We start from the raw sequence: 12,260 nt of genomic DNA, 5'->3' as shown, positions 1-12,260 counted from the left end.
CGACTTGCAGTTCATTGCGATTGCCAGGCCAGCCGCCAGCCAGCCAGCCAACCAGCCAGCCAGCCAACCAGCCACCCAGCGGCAATTTCTTCATCTGCATCTACTGCTGCGCTGGCAGACGCATCGTTCTCCCTTTATTTATTTTTTCTCTTTCGGTTTTTTATTTCTTGGCAAACGCATTTATATTGTGCACTTGTATCTGTATAGCTGCACGAATATACATATCTATGCATCCGCGCTCCTGCTGGGTGAGACTGCACTTTATAGGCGACCGTTTGATCGACTGAGTGCAAATTTCTCGAAGCGAAATTTATTTGTGATTTGCAATTCGCGATTTGCATCAACCGACAACGTTTCGTTTCGTTTTTTTTTCTTTTCTTTTTGGATCCTTGGGTTGGGCTGGTGGGATTTTTGGTGGGTAATTCATCTTCATTTCGTTGCGGTTCGAGTTGAAATGCGGTGCGGTATGTAGTCGCGACACTGCACCACCGCCACGCCGTTGCACCGCGCTTCACCGCTGGCAGCACTGCCTCTGTCACAGCATTTTGCTCCTCTCCTCTCTGCTCTGCTCTGCTCGGCGGCGGGGCCTATTTTCATTCGTCCGCCGCTGTGCTAAAAATGTTTCAAATGTTTTTCCCAAACCCAAAAAAAAAAAAAAGAAAGAAAACCAAAACCAAAATACGACTACAAATTGTACAAATTTCATAGGAAAAATGGGAAAAATCGAGAGGGAAATCTCCACGAGGCTCAATGCACTTAAGCCCCCCAAAACATCCGAACAAACCATTCATCTATCTATCTATCCATCCGTTCATCCGTCCGTCAATCTATCCATCCAGCCATCAATCATTTTAGTATGGTGCTGGTTTTTCTTGTTGTTGCAGTATTTTTTTTTTTTTTTGTAATTTAATCAACAGTTTTCCTGTCTTTGGCTGTGGGGATATTCTTTCGCCTTTGCGTGTGGGCGGGTGGAAAACAAGGGAAAAAGAAAATATTGATGGTATACGGGAAAGTATTATAATAATAAAAAAAGGCAAATTTGACAGAAAACAAATGTTTCTCTCCGTTGCTTATTTTTTTCCTTTTTTTCTCCTGAGTTTTCTTGGGATTTTCTTTTGTGTGAAATGTTGTTGAAATTTGAATTAACCCTTGGGTGAGCCGTGAGCCAAGGACGCTATCTGCCTTTGCCCAAGGGAGGAAACTGTCTGTCTGTCTATCTGTCTGTCTGTTGGTCTGTCTGTGGGTATTAGATATTGGATTACCATCTTTTGATGAGCTCTTCCCCATAAATCCAAACATAATGAAGCTGCCAATGGGTAGATCAATAGATATTTGTATCTGTGAAAAGTCATTCCGTGTTCTACAAGCGAGAAAAACATTGTTTCTGCTTCCTTATTGGCCGTTCCTGTGCCTCGAAGGCCCCTTTACCTTAGATTTGGGTCAGCATTTCCTATAGATTACTTTTGACGGGCACCTGACGATCCATTAACCTAATTGCAAAGCCTTTTAGATGGCAATGAAAACACAGCGTCAGTCAGCAAGAGCCTGTGGCTCTACAATAAATAAATTAAAGCAAAAAGAGTGCTCCACTCTGTGCGGTTCTACTTGGCTTAAAATCATCCTTAAAGCTAGTCCCCCAGTCAATGGAAAAGTGAAGAAAAAAAAACGTTAATCAACTTCAAAACTAATTAGTTAATGACTAGCTGACTGCTGGCCTCATCGATGCGGACAAGTTCAAGTTTCGCGGATGAAAGGAAACCGCAAGAGAAAAAAAGCGAATAAACTTAATGAACGGTTAAGGAAATGTCAAGGTGTTGCATGCAGCGGGAGACAGACGCATGGTAATAAGAGGTCTCCCCAGAGGTTTTGCTATCGAGTTAATTAGTGGACAAATACAAGGCTCAAATACGAGTACCACGTGGCCCAAACACCTGTCCGTACCGTACCGTATCTGTATCTGTATCCCACATTCACATCCACATCCACATCTTGTTTTCCTGCGACTGCAATGTGTGCGAAAATTCCGAAAATTGAAATTCACTTCACGGCTCTCACGCTTCACCCGCGCCGTGGCCGCCGCCGCCGCTGCCACCACACCGTCGACCATTGATTGACATTTTGAACGTGACATGTACATGGTTCACCTAAATTCCGTAATTTATTTATAAAAACCTCTCCTAACCGAAAACAAAACGGAAATTATGCTGGCATTGCCGCCTGCTGCAGCCAGCCAGCCAGCCAGCCAGCCAGCTAGCCAGTCAGCCAGCCAGACCATATGCTTTTCACGATAGGCCATTCTGTTTCGCTGTTAATTCTGTTGCCTTTTCAACAGCATCATAGGCCCCACTGACAGCCCCTCAATTAACGAGGGGCAGCGAAAATCGGTGCAAACGTTGTGCTTTGCTCTGACTGGGATTTAGCGAGAGTGGTGGTGGGGGCTGATTATATCAGATTATGCAGAAAATCAATTCGTTTTTAGTGGGTTTTATGCAAGCGATCGAAAAGGTGCCACACAGCCACAGCCACAGCATGATGGATTAATTAGTCCCAGAATATAGATAGATAACGGAATGATGGAATAATTTGAAGCTAGTCTTAAAGGTATTATATTTCCCATTCGAATAAACACTCTGGAATAAATTATATCCTATGACTTTAGAGAACTTGGAACTTTTCATGGGTTCCAGATAAGGAGATAAGAATAAATGCAGCAGCTTCGATTGATACCTAATAGTGGATATATCTCGTAGTATTGTCGGAATGCCGACAATAATTCTCTTTCAACTGGTCTGCGCAATTGAAGCCCTTAAACTCCTGCCAAAGGCTTCAATCGACAATATTTAAGTTCCTGTGAAGACCACTCGGACTCCTAACTGGGCAAAGGGTAATCCCTATAGCAAAGCGAAAACCAAATAAAAAAGAAACCCCAAAATACTCCACTCAAATGCTATACACTCTCTATGTGCTCTCTCTATCATCTCTCTATCGTATTTACTACGTATACAACTTATCAAATACAACTTATACCATATATTGATATATCTGTGTTTTGTATACTGTACTGTCACCCCACAAAAGATATACCATCAATATACCATGCTTATATATATATATATGTGTTTTACAGTCCACACAACAACAGAACCAGCAGCAAGCACTTATGAACAAGTCAAATGACGACCTACGGAGAAAGCGTCCCGAGACTACACGGCCAAATCACATTCTACTCTTCACCATCATAAATCCCTTCTATCCCATCACAGTTGTAAGTACACACAGAGCAATACTACTATACCACTACTACTACTACTACTACTTTATATATTGTGTATGCCATATCTCTGTCTCTCTACCCCTGTCTCTCCACCCTATTACATACATTATATATAGATATATATAGATTATACCGTATTATATAAATCCTGTTGCTCCTTCGGATTGTGACTGAAAAAAGTGTTGCTCGGGTGATGGAAGGAAACAGTTTTGGGCAGTGAAAAAAAAAAAAAAAAAAAAAAAAAAATAAATCCATTGCAATTTGTTTTGTAGCTGTGGCAACTTGTCACACACTTGAGGAGACACATACACACAAATACATGCCACATGTGGCACACACAAACAGTTATTTGCCACACTGTCGCCTCTGGCACTGGATGTTTTTGTTGCTGCAAGATGGCAAGGATGGGAGAAGTGGATCGGGGTTGGGGGGGGGCTTAGGCATCCAGACGAGTGTGTTGATTGCATCTTCCGTGGCCCCAAGTCCTCTTGGGCAAACGGCTTTGACGTTGTGGTATGTGGCATTCTAGTCTTAGCACAACATTTGATACTTTTTAGCTACAAAATGTCTAGAAAGTGCTCTCCATCTCTCTCTTCGTGTGTGTGTGTGTGCAGCAGTGGCAGTGGCAGTGGCAGGGGCAGCATCAGATGTGCGTCTGCCAGGATATGGACGAGAGTTTAGTCCATGTCCATGTCCAACCTGCAACAGCAACAATTATGAAAAAGAGAGAAAAACTAACACAATGCCCCCCAGGAGAAAAGTGAAAAATGCTTAAAGTACTCAAGTGCGAAGCTTCACCTAAATCGACACACAAATGCAGATACAGATACAGATACATGCAGATACAGCTGTAGATACAGATAAGAAGGAAACTGAAACTTGAAGAATTTTCTATGCTCTTCACTTTAAATATTAAATAATTTCCACCTTTAAACGGGATGCCACTTCCTGCACTAGTCATTCTGCTCCTTAAAACTCTGCTGAAAATGGGAAAAGTGAAAACTAAACTCATCCAGCGGAAAATGCAGGCTTTTATTTTATTTTTGTTTTGTTTTGTTTTGGAGAAAGTAGCTGGGAAGAGAACTTATTCAATTCAAATGTGGATCAAGCAGCTCTTGGCTTAAGCAGCATACCCTATTGTTACCCTATATCTTTTCGCTATATAGGATACGCATTGTACTCAGGCACACACACACACACACACACACACACACACAAAACAAACACACATAGCACACAGAGTGAGAGAGAGAGCGAGAGAGGGGGAGACACACAGACGGACACAGTTTATTGTCTTTTTAGCAAAAGGCATGAAAAAACATTTGGCGGCACAGCCTCGTTGCCCCACAAAGCCAAAGAAAACAACAAATGCGGAAATGTAGCATGCCTCATTCTCATTCTCTGGCTCTGCCTCTGCCTCAGTGTGTGCGTGTGCCCAGGCAATTGTATTTTCCAACACTTGAGCCAAGAGCCCAAGAGCGAGCGTAGTGGAACATAAAATCCTGTGAAGTGGAAAACATGCAGCATACTCGTAAAAGCTACAAAACTGAAATTATTTTTGGTGCCAGTTGTTGCTGCTGCTGCTGCTGCTGCATACAGTTGCATCTGTGTATGAATGCATCTGCATCTGTATTATTTGGGTGGAGGATAAAGCCAGCGCCCAGACATGTTAATTCGCATCCGACAAAATGGCTGCTGGCTTTCTGCTGCCTGCTGGCGCAGGATTTTCACAGTACTCCCATTGTCGTAAAGTCCGACTGACTGGATTTATACCCGGCGTATCCCCACGTACTCGACTTCACGGCAGCCCGCAGTCCGCGCTTGCAACGCGCTTTGGCTTCGGCCTCGGCCTCTCCTTCCTCCTCGCATAAATCTTTTCTGTTGGCTCAAGTCATCGTCACTGGGCGTGTTTGTCATGGAATTAAGCAATTCCCTTTGCGCCGATTCCCGCTGTACGTCTCTCTCTCTCTCTCTCTCTTTATAGGGACGCATATTAAAGAAATCTGTGAGCCGTATCCGGACGATATCTTTATTCTTTTGTTGCATCTTATCGAGCTGCCGGAAATCTGTTAATGGCAAGAGTAATGGCAAGAGTAATCCAACACTGGGAAAACCAATGATGGCCCAAATGATACGTATCAGGAAAAAGTACAGTGAAAGAACTCGTATATTTGAGATACATCGGATCCAAGGGAACAAAAAAACGATCTCCTATTTGTTTTATTCCTTGGCAACTTTGTAAAATGAAATTTAATTTATTTCCCCTTAACTCTAGCCCACTGAAAATATTCCCAAGAAATACGGAAAAGTGCTCTCAAAAGTTGCCGGCTAAAACTTTTGGGCGCCTGGTCACGTACGTATACGTACTGTATAAACTGTACGTAGGCAGGCGGGCGTTCCATCATACGGTCCAAGTGGCTTTAGTCTAACTAATCGCAAACTAAACGACCTCTAATAGCAGTCGCAACTTTCGTCAACAATGCAGACTCTCAGCCCGAGCTCGAGCAGGAAGATGCACATGCGGAAAAGCAAAGTGAACTACGGCTAAACTTTTGCACTGCACGGCCAGGCATCGCTCATCTCCATAGAAAGAGACAAGAGACACGAGAAGGAGAAGGAGAAAGAGATACGTGATGGAGAAAGAGATAGAGAAAGAGAACGGAATGCCAATGCTGGGAGCAGAACAGAAAGCTTTTTGGGGGATAAGATTAAAAACTTTTTAATAAGAAGACACTAAAAGCATCAAAGAAAATTTTGTTTTTCTGCATATGTGTAGACAAAGTAGCCAACAAAAATGATAGAGACAGCTATAGGGAGAGAGAGAGAGGGAGAGCGAAAAAGATGGATGAATGATAAAGTTTTGGGCCCTCATTCTCAGCGGCCCTTAGCCACGCTAAAGTTGAAGCCAGGCTTTGGGGTTTGAAGGGAAAATGCAATAAAAGTTGCCTCTGGCTGACACCAGCAACGCAGAAGGAGCAGAAGGAGGAAGAGGCGGAGGAGGAGCAATAGGAGGACGAGGACATGCAACAATGTTCAATAAAGTATTAGGGGCGATGCGGGTGCTGGTGCTGATGCTGGTGCTGGTGGAGGGGCGTGGTTGCAACAATGCAAATGCAACCCTGACCCTTACATGCCCCGTGCCTCGTCTGGCATATGTAAAACCCTCTTTGAAGCGGCTTATCAGAACGATGTTCGACTTTTGCTGGCGGGGCGAAAAAGCGGCGGGACTTCACTCAGGCCGCAGTCAACCATAAGCCAAAGCCCTGGAATGCAACGGCAGTTGGAGCTGGAGCTGCTGCAGCTTTTGCAATATGTGACACATGCTAGAGGACACCCAGCAGCCGTCGAGCAGCAGCACCAGCAGCACCAGCAGCAGCAGCAGCACCAGCAGCAGGAGTAGCAGGAGCCACCAGACCATAATGCGTGGCCTGGCAAAAGCCAAACAAAAACCGATGAAAAAAAAGGAACGAATGTGGTGTGGCACGTTGTGCACGTTGCAGGAAGGACATGTGGCAAAGCCAAAGCCATAGACCTAAGCCACGCCCAGAAGAGCAAACCAAACCAAACGAAACCCTCTGCTTGTGGCGCCACCGCTGGGGCTCCAACTGAGGATTTCAATAATGCAGGTTTGAAGACTTCCCCTCCAGCCGCAGCCCACCCCACAGCCCACAGCCCAGCACACCGTCGCGCGTATTGTATTGCATTTTGTTTATGCATGCGCCCATCAAAGATGCTGCAAAGATCCCAGAAAATGGGTCGACTCGAGTGGAGCATGGGGTTGCAACCCACCACCGCCCCCGCCCCAACCCCTCATGGGTGTGGCACAGGTTTCGCTTAGAACTTTTGACAAATCGATGAGGTGGTTGGGGGGGGGCCACCATTTTTTTTTATGTGTGTTCTTTTATGGTCGACGCTGTCGGTGTCGATGTCGGCAACGCTGCCATTTGTGACGGAGAATATGCCACATAAAGTTTATTCTATGGATTTTATGGGCATAGATGCCAGGGCATAGATAACGAGATGCCGTCAAAGGATGAAGGGGGCACCCGCTGCCGCCTCCCGCCTCCTTGACAATACAGATTACCGTATTCATTGGTTTCATATTCCGAAAAGAATGCAGTCTACACACGTGGAATTTATTTCGAGTTCCTGGATACCAAACTGATTTGTTACACTAAAAAAAAAAAAGAGAAAGAAGTGCCTGAAGAAGAAGTTTTCGCTCAGAAGTCGCCATCGGGAGAGTCGGTGCTGGGCACACCAGAGCTGAGCAGGCTGTACAGCAGATCCGGGAAGCATTTGATGTCGTTCTTCGTCAGATGTCCCTGCTGATACATCTTCGAGAAGATCTGCATGGTGGGTGGTGAGGTACAATTAAGGTATTACAGTCGAAATGCCAGAATGTGTCTAAAGATTCGCACCATTTCCCGGAGATTGGAGCCATTCAGTTGCGTGGTGCGTTCCATCAGCCAGGTGCTGTGCTCCTTCTGCTCGTCAGCACTGATGGCGACCGGTGCCCAATTGGCCATCGACCGAGGGTCCAGGGATTGGACTTCAGTGAGCGTGTGGCTGCTCTTTCGGGACTTTGGCTTTTTTTTCTGGGACCACCGCTTGGACGTGCCGCCTTGGAGGCGCGGCGGCGTCTGCTTGATGGCATGCTGCTCCACGAACCGCGTATCCGACAGTGCCTCGCGCTCGAGCATCCGCTGATGGCGCACCCGATGGCAGACGTGCCGCTGTTGCTTGCGGCGATGGGGCCTGGTGACGCCACTGGTGCACCGGGCGACCCGAACCCTGGGCCCCTCCTCCACTTTGGGGCTCTTCTGGAGCGACTGCCAGATGCCCAGGTGCTCCTTGGCACAGGTGGGGGCCAGCAGCAGCTCCCTTTGGCGGTAGATCTCCCGCGCGATGATGGCACGATGCTTGCGCCGCTGTGCCTCGGCCTCTTCCTTGCGGCGCTTCGACTGCAGCACAACGGGGCTGACGGACTGCAAAGGATCCTGCTGCTCGCCGGGCCACCGCTGGCGGTTCTGTGTGCGCTGCTGCTTGAGCACCTCCTGCTGCTGCTGCTCCCTGTAGTGCTTCTCCATGGCCGTGTGGGCGAGCTGCTCCCGCCGCCGGCTCGACTCCGTGTTGGCGAACAGTGTCTGGTGCTTGGTCTGGTCGTAGAACTTGCAGTAGTAGTTGACCTTCTCCGAGTCCGTCGGCGGCATGATGCGCCGATAGTTGCCCAGGTGGCTCTCCTCCCAGGCGATCTGCTGGGCCAGGGCACCGATGGAGCAGGCCTGTCCCATTCGCATCTCGCTGCCGCCCTGCTCCCGGCCGGGGCTAGGGAACGGACTACTCTGGGGCGTCTGGGGCGAGCCCCTCTTCTTGCTGTACACCTTGCGCAGCAGCCGGGTCCGGTGCTCGATGCGATCGTCGCGTATGATCTGCTCCTTGTCCACCAGCGCCGTGGTGAGCAGATTGAGTGTGTCCCGAATGAGCGCTCGCTTCACGTCCTTGTCCACCACCTCGTCCGCACTCAGACTGGGCGTGTGGTTCACCTCCAGTATGAAGGGCTTCAGCTTCCAGTCGACCAGAATGTCGAAGCCGAGCAGCTGGAAGCAGCCCTGGATCTTGTCGTGCCGCGGAAAGCACACGTGATAGTTGTGCTTCAGCACTGGCCACGCACTGATGATCGTCTTGATGATGGCATCGTCCACGGAGGCCCAGAACTCGGGCACATCGTAGTTGTGCTCCACCAGCCACTTGTTGTACGCGCTCAGCTTCCGCTTGGAGCCCCCCTCCGCGCCCGCGCCCACATCGTAGTTCGAGTTGCGCCGATTGAGGCTGTAGTTGGTCAGGTGCATGTACACGTTGTGGCTGTTGCCCAGCGTGGGCGCCACGTACTTGTGGGTGGCGAAACGGGCCAGGCCCTCGTTGTACACGAAAATGCGCAGCGGATCGACGGAGGTGATCAGCGTATAAACGCGCAGATCAAACTTGAAGCCATCGATGAGCAGCGGCTGCAACGAGGGGCCACGCTCAACGAAGTTCCACTGTATATTGGTGAATGGGTGCCACTTACCCGCTCGATGTACGTCTGGCAGATGAGCTTCTCCCGCTTGCTGACGGTCCGCAGATCGGGTGTTATCCAAATGCCGCGTCCCCGTCCGGAGGAGTACGGCTTGAGGATGAAGGTGCGCTTGTGCTTGCTGGCATAGGTGGCCACATCGTAGGCACTGGCAGCACCATGGCGGAAGAGAGGGAGGCATGAGAATCAGGGTGGGGAGCTGCGGAATGCGGGGCAACCTACTCTGTGGGCATCAGCCAGGTCTTGGGAAAGATGCGATAGTCGCCAGGGTATATCTTCAGCATGCGATTGAGATTCCTGGAGAGCAGATCCTTGCGACAGATCTCCATCATGCCGGGGAAGTGATTGATCTGCTGGAAGCGTTTCATGCTCCGCAGCAGATCATGATGGGGCGTGCAGTCTGTCCACTGAACGTTCCACAGACGATGCTCGGGCACCTGCTGGAAGCCCATGCTCTTCGCGATTCGCGACACCAGTGGGAAGTGCGTGTGCTCCGCACAAATGCTGAGCCGTGTGCCCCGAATGGTGGGCACTATGTCGGTGCCCTCCATGTGGATGGGGGGCAGCGGCTCCTGCATCACATCGTAGCAGATGGCGTCCAGCTGGGGGAGGCCAACGCTCAGCTGCTGCTGTTGGTCGCCCTGTGTATGGTCCTCGGTGACGACCATGAAGTGATCCACATCGTTGCGTGGACGCCAGGCGGGTCTGCCCTTCGCCTGCGGTCTGCAGTCGGGCACGAGCTTGATCTGCCTAAAGTGCTTTTGCTGGGGCTGCTGCTCCTGCTGCTGCTGCTGCTGCTGCAGGTGCAGGTGCCGTCGCTCATTAGACAGGACGTAGACGCTCTCGCGAGGGTAGACGAGCGGCCGCGATCGACTGCGGTCCACGGGGAGGCTCTTCTGGGCATCGAAGTAGCGCGTGTATGGATTCGAGAGTTTACGACGCGTCTTTCCATTCTTCTTTGACGGCATCTGTGATTCCTAATTGTATTTTTTTTGTTCGATTGTGTGCGCTTTAGTTTTGCCAAAGAAAAAACCTGAGGATGGGGAAACACTTGGAAAATTTAATTTTGATTGTTGAATTTTCACATGAAATCAGGGCAGAATACTTACAGGCAATTTCTATTGAGGCACAGCCTCCCCCGTGCCCCTCAGAACGACCTCATCGATGGTGGCAATGTCAAGTGCAATTTTCTGTGCTTCGTTTGACATTTGATATGCCACCGAATCGATTTCCAAAGTTGTTTGCCGCGCCACCGCCGTCACCGCCACCGCGAGGGGAACTTATGCAACATTATGGTTACGAAAAACACCTTGCCACAACATGCGATACAAATTCGCGCAACAAAAACAACGCATAGATACATTTCCCTACAAGATGCATACGTAATGTAATACACTGAGAGCCAATGGTGTCCATACTACGCGTATTTGAAAAGTAAAGCCAAGCAGAGGGCAGTGGTTTGCTTTTCTGTCAGTGTACGGAGGGAACTGCTGGATAGATGGCTGTGCCTCTCGAGGTGTGGCTGGCTCATTAACCGCAGTTTAATCAGGCTCTTGGTCCATGCGGTTATTAGTTCAGGCAGTCAATGTCAAAAGACAGCAACAGACACTACTACATGTAGTCATTATAGTGACGGCAATAAGTACATACAAATACAAATATGGCATGTAAATGTTAGCCAGTCACACGCTTGGTTAACCCCGTGAATGGAGGTGGAGCTGGAGTTGTTGGTGGAGTTGGAGCAGATCCAAGTGAGTGATTCATGCGGTGCAGGCGGTACCAAAGAATCACTCTCTCCATCAATGCAATGCAATTCCAATTATTTCCATTGTTTTTTTTTTTTGTGGCTGAAATTGTATCTCGCTAAGCTTGTGCCATACATTCTGGCAGGCAGCAAACCATGAAAATTGTCAAGTTTATTTGGTTGAGTAACGCGCTTTTGGTTTCATTTATCTCTAGCTACCATTCCCACTCCCTTTCCCCTAGTTGTCTGTACGTGCGGGGAGGGGGAGGCGGAGGAAGGTTCGCTCATTATTTTGCTCCTGTTTCTGTACAGCTAATTATGCAGACGCCATATCGTATAAAGAGTTGCAGATAAACAAGTAAACAGACACGGAACAACAGCAACAAAACTAATGAAAAATAGGTCCAAAGTGTTGGCAACATTTCTCCATTTGAAATATTAATGTTAGTGCACGAACTGCCAACAAAAGGTGTGATGGGTGGGGGCTTGAGAAAAGCTGCCTGTTGACAGGAGCAGGCAGCAGCAGGCAGCCATAAGGCGATAAGCGGAAAATTCCAATGAATAATGCTGGGAATTCCGAATAAATGTAGCGAAACAATTCCAGAAACATCCTTAATAAAAATACCCATTACTTATTTATTTAATTCTCGCTCATATGCAAATTATTTCATATCGATAAATGCACATACCTACAGACATATTTATTTATTCGTTTTGTTGTTGAATAAACCAAATTATTTATTAAAATAATAATTGATGGCATCTGATTGAATATTTCACACTTGTGTGACGGCTGGAGATTTATCTGTAAATATTTGCCTGCTCTTGTTTAAATTTCAATTGACATCGCCCAACCCCCCGCCATCCGCTTTTACCCATAAGGTCAGCGAAAAGGAAATGAGTGGAAAATCGGGGGCCGTACAACAAACTGTATTAATAATTTAAAGGTGTGCCAAACACATTTCATTTGCAGCTGCAGCAAAAGTAAAAAAAAAAAAAAAAAAAAGGGGAAACCATGAGAGTGTAATAATAAAAAATTAAACAAAAGGAAAATAAGGAAATAAGAAAAACCAACAAGAGCAGGAGCAGGAACAGGCGTAGCGGCATCGGCATCGGCAGGAGTAACAAAAGTAAATGGGGGAATGGGTGGGAATGGAAGTAGCAGCAGT

At 47.8% G+C, this 12,260-nt stretch overlaps 2 protein-coding genes across 19 annotated transcripts in view; one reads left to right on the top strand and one right to left on the bottom strand.

Moving 5' to 3' along the window:
• The window catches only part of LOC111076408 (heterogeneous nuclear ribonucleoprotein L), a 107,298-nt gene that overhangs the window by 23,350 nt on the left and 71,688 nt on the right, over positions 1-12,260 (top strand). For 16 of the 18 annotated variants that reach the window (XM_041593330.1, XM_041593336.1, XM_041593329.1 and 13 more), the window contains exon 3: positions 3,128-3,265. The exons of the other annotated variants lie outside the window; for them this stretch is intronic. In XM_041593330.1, the coding sequence (XP_041449264.1) occupies positions 3,128-3,265 (138 nt within the window). The remainder of the gene's footprint in view (positions 1-3,127; positions 3,266-12,260) is intronic. 18 annotated transcript variants of the gene reach the window in all.
• On the bottom strand, positions 7,390-10,448 carry LOC111080831 (tubulin polyglutamylase TTLL13). The gene is made up of 4 exons (XM_022376674.2): positions 9,570-10,448; positions 9,342-9,495; positions 7,693-9,279; positions 7,390-7,620 (listed from the first exon to the last, which is right to left on the bottom strand). The coding sequence occupies exons 1-4, from the start codon at positions 10,313-10,315 to the stop codon at positions 7,495-7,497; spliced, it is 2,613 nt and encodes an 870-aa protein (XP_022232366.2). The 5' UTR covers positions 10,316-10,448; the 3' UTR covers positions 7,390-7,494.

Source organism: Drosophila obscura, unplaced genomic scaffold (genome assembly GCF_018151105.1).
Source record: "Drosophila obscura isolate BZ-5 IFL unplaced genomic scaffold, ASM1815110v1 contig_186, whole genome shotgun sequence".
NCBI lineage: Eukaryota > Metazoa > Arthropoda > Insecta > Diptera > Drosophilidae > Drosophila > Drosophila obscura.
This window is presented reverse-complemented; position numbering and strand designations above follow the sequence as displayed.